General features: G+C 46.7%; 1 protein-coding gene across 9 annotated transcripts in view; it reads left to right on the top strand.

Moving 5' to 3' along the window:
- The window catches only part of LOC144170057 (protein 5NUC-like), a 41493-nt gene that overhangs the window by 14161 nt on the left and 10117 nt on the right, over nt 1-17215 (top strand). For 6 of the 9 annotated variants that reach the window (XM_077699581.1, XM_077699583.1, XM_077699578.1 and 3 more), the window contains 3 exons: nt 1405-1665; nt 9611-9766; nt 11519-11710. In XM_077699581.1, the coding sequence (XP_077555707.1) occupies nt 1405-1665; nt 9611-9766; nt 11519-11710 (609 nt within the window). The remainder of the gene's footprint in view (nt 1-1404; nt 1666-9610; nt 9767-11518; nt 11711-17215) is intronic. The other 3 variants (XM_077699579.1, XM_077699586.1, XM_077699582.1) reach the window with 3 other exon arrangements.

Below are 17215 nucleotides of genomic sequence, written 5' to 3'. Positions count from 1 at the left end.
AATTTATTCCCGTCTAGCCACCGCTTTCCCAGGTTTCAAATTATTCACGAATCTTCGAATCCAGAAAACTGTTGACCAGTACCAAACCGTTACTATTTCGGGAATTTAGAATTTGTTTTTTTATTTTTAATCATCTTGGTCATGCCCTGTATTGTTACTAAGTGGTTCGACCTCGCACTACAGTCATCAGAAATTTATCGCGTTGCCGATGCAACCAGTTCCTCTTCAATATGCTGTCCGGTCTGCATATACAGGTAACCTAACATAAGCGAAGATCTGGGCACAAATAAGAAGTGTTAAATTAAGGCTGGGAAATATATACATGGAAGCTCCATGCTCATGAATGAAAAAAAGTGGGAAATTGCGTTCCTAAAAACAGGAGTTTTCGAGTGTAGCAAGCGATGCCACTTCGGCTCCGGTGCACCAAAATTATTAAAAACAATAGACAGGCGTCAACTTTTAGGCAATGGGAAGAATGGTGGCGTATCACATAGGCAACAGAGGCATCTAAGCACTGATACTCTTCATACTGCAGTACCGCACAGCGGTGCGCTAATAAATATTGCACAAGAACCATTTTCACTGTGCAAGGTGGACAATAATATCGTCATTTTCGCGACAGAAGTTTCGTACCAAACCGTTTTCAGTGGTTTGTCAATGGCGCGGCGTATAATGGCTCGGCACGTTAGCACTGAATCGATGCACGCGAAGGCCTGGCCAATGCGTATATAATACCGACGAGAAACGGGCTGTCTGCAAACCCAAGCGAAGGGAATGTATGTTTTTGCCCGTTTTCCTTAGATAGTTAATTGAATTGAGTTTCATGAGTTTCATTAATGTTCTGGGAATGGACAAAAATTCGAAGCAAACTGCTCCAACGATTGTGAAGAGTTCTGGTATACGATTCCGGGTAGTTGTGGGAGAGGTGTTTACATTTTCTGGGGTTTGAAATAACATTGTATAAAATTTTTTCCGCATTGTTCTCTTTGCTTACGCTTTCCACAGATTTTGTTCCACGAAACCTTCCGCAATCTCTGGCGAAGCCTGCTTCAATTTTTGTTAGGTCCAGCGCCTTCCTGTCAAGGCAACCCGCTTAGTCCGCCCCTTTTATCCGCCCGTCTACACTCCCCTTTCCCCCTTACTCTTTACCTCCCTCACTCCGCCAACGCCAGCTTTCTAGATCAATGAACCTTTTAAAGCTCTCCCATTAAAAAAGGTACGATAGACATCGCTCGTGGAACGGCGGCACATTGAACCGTAGTAGAAAATATGCACGCCTCCTGCAATGCTTCAGGAACGTCGCAGAACAGAACAGGGTAGCTCCAAAAAATTACTTGTCGCTCTGATCAACCTGATGCCATTGTGTAATCAAGTCTGTCCGAATTTCTTTCCCACTTTACGCAGACCCATACATGCTGAGCGTGCTCGAGCCTTATCGTGAAAGGGTGTACAACGCTATGCGAATTCGAGTGGGAAGCTCCAGAGTGAACCTGGAGCACGCCGGGGATGTGTGCCGGCTGCGCGAGTGCAACTTGGGGAACCTTTTGGCCGATTCGTTCTTCTCTTATTACGCCAACAAGATGCCGCGCTCTGCCGGTGTTTGGTCCAACGTCAACGCCGGCATTATCAACGGTGGGACCCTGCGTGCGCCGCTGCCGAGGACAAGTGGGTTTACCTTTGATAATGAACGGGAGAGCACTTCGCAGTTCCAGAAGCACAACGTGAAAATAATAGCGTGGTTTTTCTAAGCACAATAAAAGCACATGAATGGGCGAGGTTGGGGTTGGGTTGCAGAAGAAAAGCAATATTGGATTCAGATTTCGGGTTTCACACGGCGAATCTGCAACCGCCCTGTGAGATGCAGCGTAGTGGAGGGCCAGGGAAAATTTATTTCGCCCTCCTTAAGATTGTCTATACACACTGAAATGTTGACCGACGAGCGTTTTTGCTTCTCATCCACATCAAGAATATTATGACAGACGGATTGACTGTGCGAATTACAGAATGTTGGGTAAAAGCAACGTATACGTCCCTGCTTGTCAAGCGTTGTTCGATGCATCACCTCGGGTGTGCCATAGTGTACTTTTGCTAAGGTTCAGAGTACAAATATTACATTCACAGTACGCGCACTGATTTCTGACGGTAGACTCTCCCTGTGCTCCTTTAAGACTGATTCCTTTACTGAAATGACGGGATTCAGTAGTCGTTTCATAAAGCATTTTGCAGTAGTCCGCTATTGGTATGTACCAGTGTAGGCGAAATACATTCAAGTTGTAGAGGACATCCCTGCGGCTTGAGATATGGGCGTGAATTTCGGGGCATCATTCTTCTCCCTATGTGTACTGCTTCCCTGTGGCCAAGAGCCTTGGCAAATCACCTTTGTTACGCTTGGGTTTATCCTTATCGTATGACAGCGCTAACGTTAAGCTTAACGACCTGCCAAGCAACCTCAAGCTCGTTGTATGTCAAGTTGAGAGCAGACGTCTGCAGACTCACTGATGTCTCCAGTCACTCGTCTAATCTTTGCTTAAATTCGTGACTGAGTTTGAGCCTGATCGGGCCAGAGACTAGTACGGGATCATGAGTTTATTCCCGATAGAACGTGATCTCGTGGTCGCCCAGATGAGCGTGAGACTGTTGGAAAGGAAAGCCTGAGCCCTCGAGAGACTCAGCGAGACTGCGTGAGACTGGCGGAACCTAAGCCCTTGTGACACTATGATAGACTGCGAAAGGCTGGGTGAGCTGAGCCCGTATCCGTGTACATCAGAACTTCAGTGTATGTGGGCCGGTGTGAAACTGAGCCCCACCAGTTGTGGGAGCAGAATTTCAGGTCGGAGCCAAAGAAAATCTAGGTTAGACCAGATGACTGGATGAAATATGAGATGGTCGATGGCTATCTGCTGATCTTGTCTATTCTAAGTGAAGATATAAGGTCGCCAATCGCAACAAATAATTTTGTTATCTTGACTGGTGTTACGAGCGAAGGCATGCATTCCTTGACACATACAAGTGAGCGAGGGTATTGGAATATATTAGCACTTCCGTAATTGCAGTAATAATACGGTTCAAAGTTAATAGGTTGGGGATAACGGAGGCGAACTTCTTTCAAGCAATCGATTTCAGGTTTTTTTGCAAGATGGTATTGTATAAGCGCTTAAGCTCTCAAGACTAGGCATGCAAGTTAGTTGCTTGTCAGTCGTTACTTGGCTATAACGCATGTTTGTTCGGCAATGCTGTTCTCCAGGTAGGCGGCAGCTGGGAAAAGGGGTAGTTAAAACGTAGCTTTGGTTTTGTAGTCGGGTAGCATATATGCACAACTACCTGGTCGACTTGAGCTTGGTTGAAAGGACCCCGGTACGTGTTAGTTGGTTATTGGTTTAGGACCTTGAAACAAATTGCAGTAGCGCCATAAACGGGACAAAAGCTGGACACGCAAACACAGAGCCCGTCTGTGCCTCTGCGTGCCTTGTCTTTCGTCTCGTTTTAAAGCAAAGCTTTCTACCTCTACCCACCAAGGGTTCTTTCGCGACCGTTGGTGTCACCAGAAAACTCCCGCGAACAAATAAAAGAATTTACTGGCACCGCCAGGGATCGAACCTGGAACTAATCGTGTAACAAAGCCAGAGCCCGTTGTCTTACCGATATAGCTACGAGCCCACGGGGAGACGGGCAAGACAAGTGGTGCACTAACCAAGCACATTTACGAATTTAACCCCTGCATTCTCGCTGAATGCCACGCGATAGCGAATAAAGGAAGCTTACACCAACCCATGGCATCTCACTTCTAGTGCGCCAATATGCTAAATCCTGTTGCTTTCAGTGTTCACGCAGAACATGTCAGCTCCTTGTCGTCTGCATTCAAGCCAAACGACACCCCAAGGAACACATTCAAATACTCCTTGATGGCCAGGTCATCAGTCCAAGCCCCAGCATCAAGATCCTGGGCCTACATCTTCAGGCGAACACCAAGAGTGACGGCATTAATAAAATACACATGATCAGGCGAGTTGCCACCAAGAAGCGAGGCCTCAAGGAATGCGTTACTTTTCGATTAGTTCAAGCTTTTGTCCTCTCGAGAATAACTTACGTCAACCCCCTGTCTTCTTCTCGGCAAGGAGGACATAAAGATGCTTTATATGATGATTAGAAAGGCGGTTGAGCAAGCCATTGGTCTTCCCATGAGTGCGTTCACAGAGAGGCTTCTTAGCACGGGTCTCCACAACACGGTGGAAGAGCTGATAGAGGGCCACCTTTCCAACCAAAAGCTCCGAATGAGAAGAACTGCGGCGGGTCGCCGCATCCTTCGCCAGATTGGCTGGGCGGCACAGAATGTCCCTCCGCTTGATGTACTCCCTGACTCTTGGCGACAAAAACTGACGATGCTCCCTTTGCTTAAAAATATGAACTCCCTCACACGATGATGGTGGCCGACAAACATGGGCTCAAGCGCTCAAAACCACCCTCAGCGGGGATCATGCAGTTATCTACACAGACGCCTCCCAACATAGACGGCAGAAGTACGACATCATCGTGCCTACCTCCAGAACCGACCTCCTCGCTTGAGCCTCACTGAAGACCGAAGACATGACGGCAGCAGAAGAGGCAGTCATCGCCTTGGCTCTCACTGAACCAGGGGTTCGTAAGGTAGTCACCGATTCCCAACAAGACTATCGGAATTCCATTCGCGTTTGGTGTCCCGACCAGCACTGCGTGTGCTAAAAAACCACTCCCCAAAATGGTTCTTTTCAGCTCATCTAGACACCCGCTCACGCTTCCATAGAGGGCAACGAATATGCCCACCAAGCCTGCACTTTTATCCTCCGTGCTATGGAGCTGCACGGGGACAGTCAACCGCTTGTCTCATTCAGGGATATAACCCATCATTATAGCCTTCTGAGGCAGACCCTACCTTCGCCTTAGCCTGGCCTTTCCACAGAACAACCAACTTCCCTACGGCTCATACAATCCAGCTGCTTCCGTCTCCCTTTTGGCCACTATGCGGAGACAAGGCCACGGTACAACATCACATGTGGGCCTGTCCATATGATCCCCTCCCTCAAATCAATTCCTCGGAGCTCTGGGAGGCAGCGCGGAGCTGCTCTGACCCGGAGAGGCAGAAGATCATCATAGCCCGGGCTACGAAGGTCGCCCCACAGCTCCCGGCCACCTCCCTTGCTTAGAGGTCTTCTTTAATAAATGCCTCTCTCTCTCTCTCTCTCTCTCTCTCTCTCTCTCTCTCTCTCTCTCTCTCTCCCCATACCCGACGCGTCTTCACCTAATGCACCCGGATCGGTACGACTCTGAATGTAAATTTTGCTCAGAAATAGGAACACTCTGCCACCTAATCGGGGTGTGCGACTTTAGCCCTGAACACCCTCCTCTCTTTCCGTCAACTACCAAACAAGAGCAATGGTAGATGCTTCTGTCCAGCCCCTCTCTGCCTACTCAGCTTCAGCTGGTGGACAGAGCACAGTGGCGCGGAGTGAATATTGCCTACAGTGAAGAAGGAAACACTCCCATGGGCCGCACTCCAAGCCGTTCAGAAATCTGAATAGAAGTATTTCCTTCTTCTCCTCCAGCTCGATCCTCCGCCGTCTCTGCCGCCGATCTCATCGAGTCCGTCCACGACGGCAGATATGGAGAAGTGATACCGTCTAACACGGGTTTAAGCTTCATATTTATAAAAAAACGGTTGCCACTCATGTTTTGGTTGTATTGGTTTCCACCAATACAACTCTTTCAACTACCGTTCATGCATCATGCATTAATTTAACCCTACCAAGAATATCTATTTGAAGTAATAGAGGGTGTGGTTCAGTGCATTTTACTTCTCTCTGGTTTCACTATTTGTAGAGCGACGTGAGTGAATTTAAGTGACGTCGCATGGGTAACCGTTGTGGGTGCCGTTTACAGCTTTGCTTTCCAACCACATTCACATGGTGGATTGGTGCTATTTTTTTTTGTTCGCGCTGTTCTAATTTGTTTCAAAACGAAGTTTTGCTGTATGGTTTTGATGATACCCGGCGCTTGCTCTCCTTCATTTCGTCGAATCTTGTGATGATGATTATGATGATGATGATGAATATGAGATCATTTATTTTATTTTGGAAACAGGACGATAAGTGTGGCCTGCCAAAGCCATGCAGTGCTTGAGTGGCAGAGCCTGCCAGTCATAGAAACCAGACACTAAGAAAAAACATGACAAAAAAAGCAAAAGGAGAAAAACGAATTCGGGAAATCGAAGTGTACATAAAAATAAATGGCAAATACACACGCTGGGGGAAGCTCAAAATACACTTAATATCCATTTCTCAAGAACTTCTTTAGTTTGTATGTTGAATTTATGCTATAAATATCACCACGGAGTTAGTTGAACGCAGCCGGAACATAGTATAGTCTTGTCCTACGTCCACGCCTTGTATTGCAACGGGGAATCATGTAAGGCTCTTTTGGTGGGAGATTACGCGTAGGGATATACAACAGTTTCAAATGATTGCTCAACAAATATTGTTTCACTCAACAAAATGTCAAACTTCGGTAAACATAAAGTTTTAAACACGTCATTTTTGTACTCAACATTTACATCGCAACTTATGTTCGTTAACATAAAACGGAGAATTGGATCGACTCTATTTATCCTGCGCATGACACAAAATCCATACACTGTGATCCTGCATCGAAGTAAGCTATAGACCGAAACATGTACAGTCTTTGTCAAAATTTTGTGGGCCACGGCGACCGTGGCCGGAGCAGGCGCACGGTCGAGCAGGGGCGCTGCGCTTGCTGCTGTGGGCTGGTTGCGCGACTAAAGAGAGGGAGGGGAACTTTTGCTCTTCCTTTTGATATGTGTCCGGCGCGAAAAGTGCTGCGCAAAGAGCCTGCGCTGAAGCGAAGTGCGCCTGCTATGAGAAACCGGCCCCGCTGCACTTATCGCGCCAACCATACAACGAATGGAAGCGTGAAAGTTCCCCTCCCTCTCTTTAGCCGCGTAACCAGCCGACAGCAGCAAGCGCAGCGACCCTGCCCGGCAGCGCGCCTGCTCCGGCCACGGTCACCGTGGCCCACGAAATTTTGACAAAGACTGTACTACAGTTTTCTGAACGCACAAGGACCTAACGTATCTAATGTTGAACAAAACACAAGAAACAGACGGACGTTTTTGAAAAATTTCCGCTGAGTTCGAGGATAACTAGCTATCACAAAACGTACCGACATATTTAATAGAAGGCGTACATGCCAGGGGAGAGCAAGTACAAGGAGAGCAATAAGGGCCGTGCGGAAACAGGGTGATCGAGAATAACTTTGCGCAGTGTGTTATGGAAACTAATCAGGAGAGTTTCATCAGGGTTGACACAAATACGGTTTACCGAGAACTAATTCATCGTTTCCAGAAAAGCACCTTGTAATGTGGATATCGGTTATAGGTAAGGAGGTGCCACGGATACAATCATGCTATCATCTGGGTTTCGGTATAAGGGACCGCGTACGTAAGAACATGACTCATAACCATATAAGTTTAATAACAAAGGGCTCAATATTGATCCCTGAAAAAAACCCGAAAGAATAGTTGTGAAATCAATTAGAAATATTCCTTCTGAGGTACGCTGCCGTCGGTCACTTGAATATAGTTTTCAAGACGAGATAAAAACATACAACGAAACCATAACCTTGACAGTTTATTGAGCAAAATAGGGTGACACTAGCTGTCGAAAGCTTAATTACATCTAGTAATTCTTCAGTCTAGTAATCGTCAATTCCCGGGGTTCGGTCGGTTTTACGCTAAAAAGAATACTTTTAGATCGCTTTCGGAAAGAAGGGGAAGATGTCTTTGATTAAGCATGTTTTCTGGCGTAGTGCACGTGCTTGGGAAGTTGGGGCAGGACTCGATTGACCATAATAAGGAGAAAAGCAACTAATTATTTGATTGACGACGCTTTGTCTGTCCGAAGAGAAATGTGAGAGAAAAGATTGATGGTGTTTGTTATGTACGAGTCCACCTCTAAGGTCATTTATTAGTGACCACGTCTTTTACTGACCCTGTGAGACGAATTATCGCGTTTTCTTTGTTCTTTGCTTCTTTGAATTTGATAGTTAGGGCTACACAGGCAAGGACGTGTGTAGACTAGGACCATAGGGGGTACTTTCTTTAATTCCAGCTAATATTTGTGAAACCATCCAATTATTGTTCAGGCTTCGTTGTTTTATAGCTGTCGCCCGAGAGAGAGAGAGAGAGAGAGAGAGAGAGAGAGAGAGAGAGAGAGAGAGAGAGAGAGAGAGAGAGAGAGAGAGAGAGAGAGAGAGAGAGAGAGAGAGAAGAAATAAACTTTATTACAAGCACCGTGGGCCTGCTATGCAACGTTCGTACATACCGATAAAAACGCTGCGTGAAGATCACACAGTGACGTTTTCTTTACAAACTCGTGCCACTTCCTGGTTGACAATTACGATTTCTCTCTTGCAGTCGGCTCTACATGGATTAGGTGAATATTTTGTTAAGCTAGCGCAGAAAAAGGAATGATGCGCTAACTTGGATTGAATAACAGCAGAATTTATTTTTAAATCGTCCTCACGTACATTTATGTAATCAAGGCAGGAAACGGCCAAACGGCCGGCGAGCGTTTCCTCGCGTGTTGCATCTTGAATAACACCCTCTGCACCAAAGTTGAATAGAACGACAAGATAATCAGCTACACAATGAACAGTCTCGCGAAGATGGTTAATGTTGATATCGCCAATAATTCATACGTATTCTTCACGAGACAAACTTGAGAAAGCGGTGTGTAGTTCTAGTAAAAACAACCTGCTGTTACAGCAAGGGGGCCGGAAAACCGACAGTAAGGTCAAAGATAACTGCTGCGTACCTAGACGAAGACAGAGTTTGGTCAGTGCATAGTTTGGTCAGTGCAGGAAAGGTACGCGGCCAGGCGCGTTCGCTGACGCGTTGTCTCATACAGGCGTTTATCTAGTGTTAGAAAGAAGGGAGAAACAGCTAGAGGTAAAGAGGGCGGGATTCCGCGTTGTTTCTGCCCGTTTTCCCAACGCCGTGAGTGAAGTCGTTTGTACAGCTAGCTCAACGGTGAAGCGCGTTTCTTGGAACGTGACCTGTGTTGGCCCTAGCGGACCAGGCTACATCAAATCATGTTCTGTGGTTATGCGTTGAAAACGTAATGCCTATAGATCATTTGCCCAGCTCACCTGCATTATGCCTATGTAAATGAAAAGCGTATCGCCTTTGGTGTGAACAAAAATGTGCCATAACAAAAGTTGAATAGTCATAGTCTAAATGTTGGTAATTGGTAGTTTTAAACTCGATAAGGAACAATTTAAATACAGAAATGCTGCAACTGATCACCAACTGACAAAATCTTAAGGTAAAATTAGGGCCCTCCCGCGATTAACGTTTACTTCGACCTGGTCATGTAAGCAATGAAAACCCTCTGGTGATGTCCCAACCAGTGGGGAAACATTACAGAAAAGCGATGATTGTGTGTTCCCCTTATATCGGCAGGAGAGGCCCTCGCCTTTTCTACTTCAAAAGCAGTAGACACTGTTACACACCTGTGTTCCTAAACTTGCTGGATCAGAATTGCGTATATGTCGACGTCCGCAGACAAAGTGACAATGGGCGACATCTTGTCGGCGACACCATTCGGGCAGACCGTTGTTGTCGCAACGATGAATGGGACCGCCCTCAAAAGAATGATGGAGATCTCGGTGTCGCGTTACAACCAGTCGGCGCCGACAGGGGCCTTCCTCCAGTTGTCAGGTGAGTAACGCCACCTGCAGCAGAGGGCAGGAGAAAAAGCACTAGAAAGCAAGGATGCAATGACTGTTTTTCTGCCATGAGTATAAAGCAATGCCCTCACGGTTTGTTTTCCTTTCACCGTACGCTGTGCTCGCGACATTATTAGTACGTAGCCTTTTTTTTTTTGGCCGGAAATATTAACTTGCTACATTGTGGGAATGAATGTATAGGCTGTCCAACATTGGGAAAGTTTGGATTCCGTGGACCCTTTCCCGCATTTAGTTGTACGTTCGGGTCACCATAAAAAGCAGCGAAATTTCCGCAGATTTTAACACAATAGTTCTACGTTGGACGGAATAGCAAAGTCATGTGGCAGAAATCGGGAAACAAGGCAAGACACTGGCCAATAGTCTGCAGTAATTGCTGTTGTCTGTTTAAACGCACGGATAGTCAGCAGCATAAGATAACACCATGGCTAGGCCACTTGTTGGCGAAGCGGTTCTCAAGTAAGTCGAATATAGTTGCGCCGCATTGAACAAAGTCGTTGAAGACTCAATTAGGACCTTCCTGGAATGTCTTTCTATGCACACTTTGCACTGCCTGCCGAAAACTGCGTGTTTACGAATGTGCAGACGCGTGGGACACGAAGAGGACGCGAGAACGCAGATCCTGGCAGGGATGCTAGCATTAAGACACAAAGTCCCCGAACTCGAATCATTCTGCTCCTTTTCCATAACATACCTATTAAAAGATCGCATGTGGAGACGTCAACAGTCACATTGCCATCAATTAGCCGCTGTAAAGTCGGTTAAAATATGGTGATCTCACAGTTGCAATCGCTACTAAGCAAAAGCCTGAACCTCTCCCCCCCCCCTCCCCTTTCCCCCCGCGGAGCATGTGTTCATGTGTTCCCTTCGAGAGAAACAACCGAGGCTACCACAGTGCACATCGACACTGCTACCACCGTAAGGTAGGCATCGCAGTCGATAAATGAAGTAATATGGCAAAATCATGGTGTTAGCCAACATTAGCTACCATGTTGTATTACACCACTCAGAGAAAATCACCAGAACAATAAACTGCAAATCGTCTGGGTTTAAAGTTTTATTATTTTTATTGCATATGTCAACGTGGAAAGCTGGAGCCATTGTTGAACGAGTTGTCTGCTCGCATCGCTTTTTTGTTGGCCCCATTGGGCAACTGTCGAAGCAGTAACATCCTTATTAGGTGATGTCAACGTCCTCCACTATTAGGCGGTGAGGGAACTATATTTTTAAACACAAAGTAGCGCAAACTTATATTCTTCAGGTGTTATGAATGCCCTGCTTTTTAGAAATAACAAGGTTGAGAGCGAAGTATGCGTGGTCTAATGCAAACATTTGCCGGTTCGCGCTTGTGTTCGCACTTTGGCTGCGATATCGCTATCTTGAACGTCATTGCCGGCATCATTTCAATCCTAGTGTAGTAGATCCCTTTCTTAAATGACTGGGGTTTGAAGAGTAGAGTAGCCTCTACAACACTTTGTTAAAGACACATTACACTTTTTGCAACCCAACATGTCTCAATGCAGACTTTTGAAGACAATTGTGTTAAAGGTAGCCCACTTCGCAAAAAAAAAAGTAAAATGTAAGCTGATGAGAAAGAACATCGTATCCTCAATTGTAAGCCTTACAATCGCTAATGTTTCCAGCATCTATTACTTCTATTTTTTTTAAATACCAAGCTTAAGAATATTGGACTACAGCCCTCTTTTGGACGTTGGTTTTTCGACAGGTATGAGAGCAGTGTTTAATATGTCGAGGCCACCGGGAAAGCGGCTGACCAGGCTTCGAATTCTCTGCACAAAGTGTTTTGTGCCAATGTTCGAGGACGTTAGTGATTTAGCCACTTACAACATTGTTACGACAGACTTCTTGGCGAAGGGAGGCGACGGCTACGACGAGTGCAGCAAGGTCAGCGAGGGAGGTGAGGAGAAAAGCACGTTGGCACATTTTTCCGCAATTTTTGCGTGTGTGTGTGAGTGTGCGTATGCGTGTGCGCGTGTGCGCGTGCGCGCGTGTATGCGTGCGTGTGTGTGTGTGTGTGTGTGTGTGTGTGTGTGTGTGTGTGTGTGTGTGTGTGTGTGTGTGTGCGTGCGTGTGTGTGTGTGTGTGCGTGTGCGCGTGTGCGAGTGTGTGTGCGCGCGTGCGTGTGTGCGCGTGTGCGTGTGTGTGCGTGTGTGTGTGGGCGCGTGTGCGTGTGTGTGTGTGTGTGTGTGTGTGTGTGTGTGTGTGTGTGTGTGTGTGTGTGTGTGTGTGTGTGTGTGTGTGTGTGTGTGTGTGTGTGTGTGTGTGTGTGTGTGTGTGTGTGTGGAAAGCGCAAGGGAATAGGTAAGGAAACGCCAAGGAAAGCGCAGGGGAATAGTTAAACTGTTCTTTGTTTTTTGTAAATTTTATGATCACTTGTTATTCTGTTTTACTTAATGTTAAGGAATCAAGGGGAGGAAAACATGCGTCCGGTGTGGGGACCGAGCCCACGCCTTTCGATTACATGCGCGATGCCTTACCAATTCGGGTATCTGAGCGAATGTGTTTTCCGCCACTTTCTGGAGTTATGTTCAGTACAACTGTATGCTATGGTTGAGGGTGGTAGCCAGTGGCACTCAAGCAAACCGAAATGACGGGGACATTTTCAACCACCGGACCGCGACATGAGGGTCTACAGCGTATACCAAGAGCATTCCAACGGCAAACCCTGCTATGCTTCCTTTGGCAGGTAGAGAAATTCCACTCTCTTCACGAGCCGCATTACGAAATCAGTATTGCTACACCCAGAAAGTAGGGGGAAGGAGCGGAGTAGTGTCTTGTGCCGCAGCGTTTCCTAGTGAGTAAACTTAACCCTCCGTAACCCCCCTTCCCCCCCCCCAAAAAAAAAAACAAAAAAAAAACAAGCAACTGCTGCATGTGCGAACGCAGTTCCTTAATTTCGCTTTTCCCCAACCATACTCCCCCAGAGTTACTGCCAGACTGCCAAATATCTGTGCACAGTGGTTTTGCAATGCGTGAAATACTGGAGGCGCACAAAAGGCTGGCGAAATTTTTGCTTTCACTGTCAAATCACAACATTCATATCTTTGTCGTCTGTTATTCGACGACAAATAATGCCTGGCTTGTTTAAAAATACAATACGCAATGCGAATATTTCTGTCTCCAATCTATCTCTACATTGTTGTGGGAACAAAATGCGAGTCGCAGAAGCTATACCCAATGTGCCAAACTTGGGGAAGACGGTCGGAGGGAGTTCTACAAAGAGTTAGGCCATGAATGCAACATGCGGCATTTGTGCGTCGAGACCGGCCAACTGCCTGTTGCTTCAGGTGTCTTGCTCGGAGCAGGCGTACGCAGCGTTCAAAATCAAGAGCGCTTTTGAAAAGCGGGAACGGTGAGCCGAATTCTCCAACAAGACGGCCGTCATATTGAAAGGACGTGGTATTGGCGAGTAAATGCATGTAATCCTCGGTTCGTGAGTGCCGTGGAAGGGCGGTACACTATAAATCACACAGCGTGTCCTCATGTCCTGCGCCTTGTTTTGGGCAGATTCGAGGAAGCGTTGTGGGATTTATACAACGCTCCCGCCCCTCCACGGCACTCACGAATCGAGAAATACATGCTATCGCTCGCCAACACCGCGTTCTTTGGAGAAGACAGCCGTCTTGTTGGAGAATTTGGTCCTGTGTATGATGATGTCTACATTCACAACGTTCTGTGCAAACGTGGCAATGGCACGTTCTTGAGGCACCTTAAAATGGCAAAACTCGGTGTGAATATCCCTGATCAAGCCAGTATACATAGAGACTGCCAGCGCCGAGAACGTAACAAAGGTAACCGCCTAATTGAGGATGCGTGGTGATCAGTAAAGCTGGCGTTGCTGGAGGTCCCCTTACGCTATTATGGTAGTAATCACGTCACTCTTCCTGCCTGATCTTTTTGTATATATATGCTGATAGTTCAACGGCTACATAGCTCTCGCGTTCACTGGTAGAGATGATGTGACTGCGCACGTACGAGGCAAACGTTTGCCCTGTGGTTGTGGTTAGCGGTATGCGACCAGACGTAACAGTAATCCTTCGCTGAAGTTACGGTGATGCGGTCCCTACGACCGGCAGACTACGATCTTTGGGTCAATCCACTCAGAGACCCACCTCACAGAAAGCACTTGTTTGACTCTCTGCTGATTTTCATTGGAGAAGGTGGTGTTAAGGGCTGCTTTTTACTGCCTGTTTTTACATGTCCTATCCCCTCCGCACTTATTATCCTATTTCCGACTCCTGATTGAGGCTCTGGGAGCCTCAGTCAGGAGTCGGAAATTCTTCAATAAACATTCATTCATTCATTCATTCATTCTAATGCACGTAGTCGGGCTGGAGCACGAAATCTTGCTCGCCTTACAATTCGCGGTGAAAGCGGTCTGTCTTGATTTTTATTTCTCCGGCTGACCCGCAACCCCTCGCTGACTGGCCCGATCACAGGTAATTGCTAATTACTGTGCAGGTAATTGGAAATTACTATCAATAATTACAGATGACCAGATTTAACTCTAGGGTAGACTACATACCGACGTAACTTTATCGATGGTTGGAGTCACTTCTGGACGTAATTACAGGCACTCCCCTAACCTACATCAAAACGGGACAACAACTGAATTGGTTCTGAACGGGATTTAGACAGTTTTATATCGTTTAAATGGCCACTTTGGGGACCAGAAAATGTGCTCAGCACGAGCTCCACCGTACATTTATTCTCCATTTGCACGTAGATACCTTATTATACTTTTTTTTTTCATGAAAGAACTAGGCCACCTTCGCCAATCTGTTTACCCATGATTTTTGACGTCACAGATCTCTGGGAAAGAAAAAAAATACGTATGAAGTGGCGTTGCCCTTTTTTCACGCTTTTCGAATCTTCTGCCCTGTTAAACAATGGCTGCTTCGACGAGTGGAATATCGGTCTACGGAACTAGAAATACACCGATATAGGCAAACAGAATGTCCAGCCGCCACAGTTTGGACATCAGTAACAATGGAAGTCATCACTCCATTGACTGCGGTTAGGCATTCTCCGATATTTGGACGTAAATTATTACTGACGTCAGTGCCACCGCATTTTTACGACGTTGTACTGTAAAGTAGGTCCACTTGCGAGAAAACCTAATCATCTATGTCATCACCTGCTACATGGCGGCTCGAACTACTGTAACACATCACAACTCGCTGAAAAGATATGGCCATTAGGCTTGTAATTTTTTTTTTCTACAGCACCTTTCGGCAATTTCCTCCCGCGATGCAACTCCACACCATAAATTAACTGGACGCAGTAGCGAGTATTCCGGGGAACCGATTTCATTCCGGGCCTGCTTTAGTACGACTTCGGGCACGTGCCCGTCTCTTTTATTTATTCCTCTTTCATTCATTTATTGTTGCTAAGACAGGAGAAAACGTCGCGTCTTTCTACAATTTAGGGCTTTTCCCATGCACCACTAATCGAAGGTATGTAACCACAAAACGCATTGAATGAGGGGATGTTGTTTTCACCAGTTGCGCATAGGACGACACAACTGGAGAATATAAACATTCCTGCTGAAATAATCACAGAGGGAACATAGATGTCGCGTCAGGTGCTTTGTAATCACGCTATCAACTTGCGCAATGAACATGGTGATGTTTTCGTCTACCAGTTGCACGCAGAGCGACAAGTCATGACAAGGGTAGGAACATGACGGCCACGTCATCTTCGTGATGATAACATACATCAAGCGTCAGACGTCCAATGATGCTACGTCCGGTCATGGCTGCGGGTACAAAAAATCAAAGAGAATAAAAAAAATGAAAATCCATTCGGAAGGGAAGATGATTGAAACACAAAGCTTTCTCCCATGCAACCTGAGTCAAAGCCAAAATCCAAACTGCTTCGACCGTGGCATAACCGAGCGATCGGATATATAGACGTCGGCTTCATAACAGGAGAGACCCAGGTTTTATTCAGACTACGGGAAGTGTTTTTAAAAGCAAAGCTTTGCAAATCTCGTCGAGCGGTTTCATCGTCGTACGCAATTTGACCTTCATTTGACCGCAGCTGCGCCACACCCCATTGCAGCGCATCATGTGACTAGCCGGGCACGCTGCACACAAGTCCCCCTTTTCAGTCAGTTCTGCTTAAGTGAGCGGCGGCGGCTGCGGCGGAAGCGGCCACTCAGCTGATAGGCAGCCTCCCTCAGCTGCTGGCACAGAAAGATAGAGAAAGAAAGAGAGAGAGAGAGAGAGAGCGAGAGAAACACGTTTTATTTCTGGCCAGGCTTAGTAGAGACGGTTGAGCCATGGAAACGCAGCTCTGTGGGCCCGAGCCCTGTCGACCAGGTCGCACTCAGACTAGGCGTCCGAGCGCGCGAGGGCAGACAGCCATGCGTCGGGCGGGGTTGGGATGAGTAGGAGATGCGCATGCGCCGGCGCTGGGTCGGCAGCCAGGCTGTACAACTCGTGCTTCTCCCTTCGTACTACGTGTGCCTGCACTGCCAATTCTTGCCCGAGACTGAGGAAAAGGGCCGCCGCTTTTCTGATGGAGGCGAAAAGCGAAAACGCCCCCTTGTGTTAGATATTTCGGCGCACGTTAAAGATCCCCATGTAGTCAAAATTAATCCGGAACCCTCCACTACAGCGCACCTCATCACCTGTTATCCGTCAGCACGTTAAACCTCATAATAGATCAATCAAGACTGAAGCAGAGCGAGCCGCTAGGCTAAGAAAATCCAGGAAGCGGGACCACAACCACACGGCAGGCTTCGTACGAATAGTATAAGAAATACAGCTAAACGAAAGGTTAACCAAGTGACATCAAGAATTAACCAGGCTAAGCCAAGTTTTCGCTTTGCATATGCAAGGTTAGCTCAGCTAAGCCGAGCCGTTTTTTATTGAGGTACTTTAGGTTCCTTCACTTATAATAATAACCATTGTTTCGTGAAACCTATTGAGTAAAATTCGCTTTCCTGCAGTGAGTTTTGCGCGATGAACGAGGCCATCCGGGAGACAGAAATCCTCGCTTTAAATACAAATTTTAGGCCTACTTGGGCGAACTATAGAAAAGGTCGGTGAATTTAAATGGGGGAGACTCCAGCCTATGATGGTTTGTAATGGCTCAAATGGTCATGAAGACGAAGTGCAAGTTTGGTTCATTCAGACTGCATTGTCCCGATAACAGTACACTGTTATCACGCTTAAAGGTGTCGGCCGCTACTTTATATGTTTTCATTGATATCTCGATTAGTTGTTTGAAGTTCGCGTCGGAACTAGGACCGACACCTTTAGGTGTGAAACAAAAATGGACGAAACGTGACCAAAATTGGCGGGGTGGCGGGGAAGGGGGGGGGGGGGGTCGCGCGTAAAGTTGCTGTTCACGGATGACCAATTAACTCGAACCCACACGTTTTGCGGCAGTGGCG

This window comes from Haemaphysalis longicornis, unplaced genomic scaffold, assembly GCF_048455015.1.
Source record: "Haemaphysalis longicornis isolate Haplotype H1 unplaced genomic scaffold, Haemaphysalis longicornis Haplotype H1 scaffold_2, whole genome shotgun sequence".
Lineage (NCBI taxonomy): Eukaryota > Metazoa > Arthropoda > Arachnida > Ixodida > Ixodidae > Haemaphysalis > Haemaphysalis longicornis.
The sequence above is the reverse complement of the archived record's forward strand: the minus strand, read 5'-3'. Positions and strand labels throughout refer to the sequence as shown.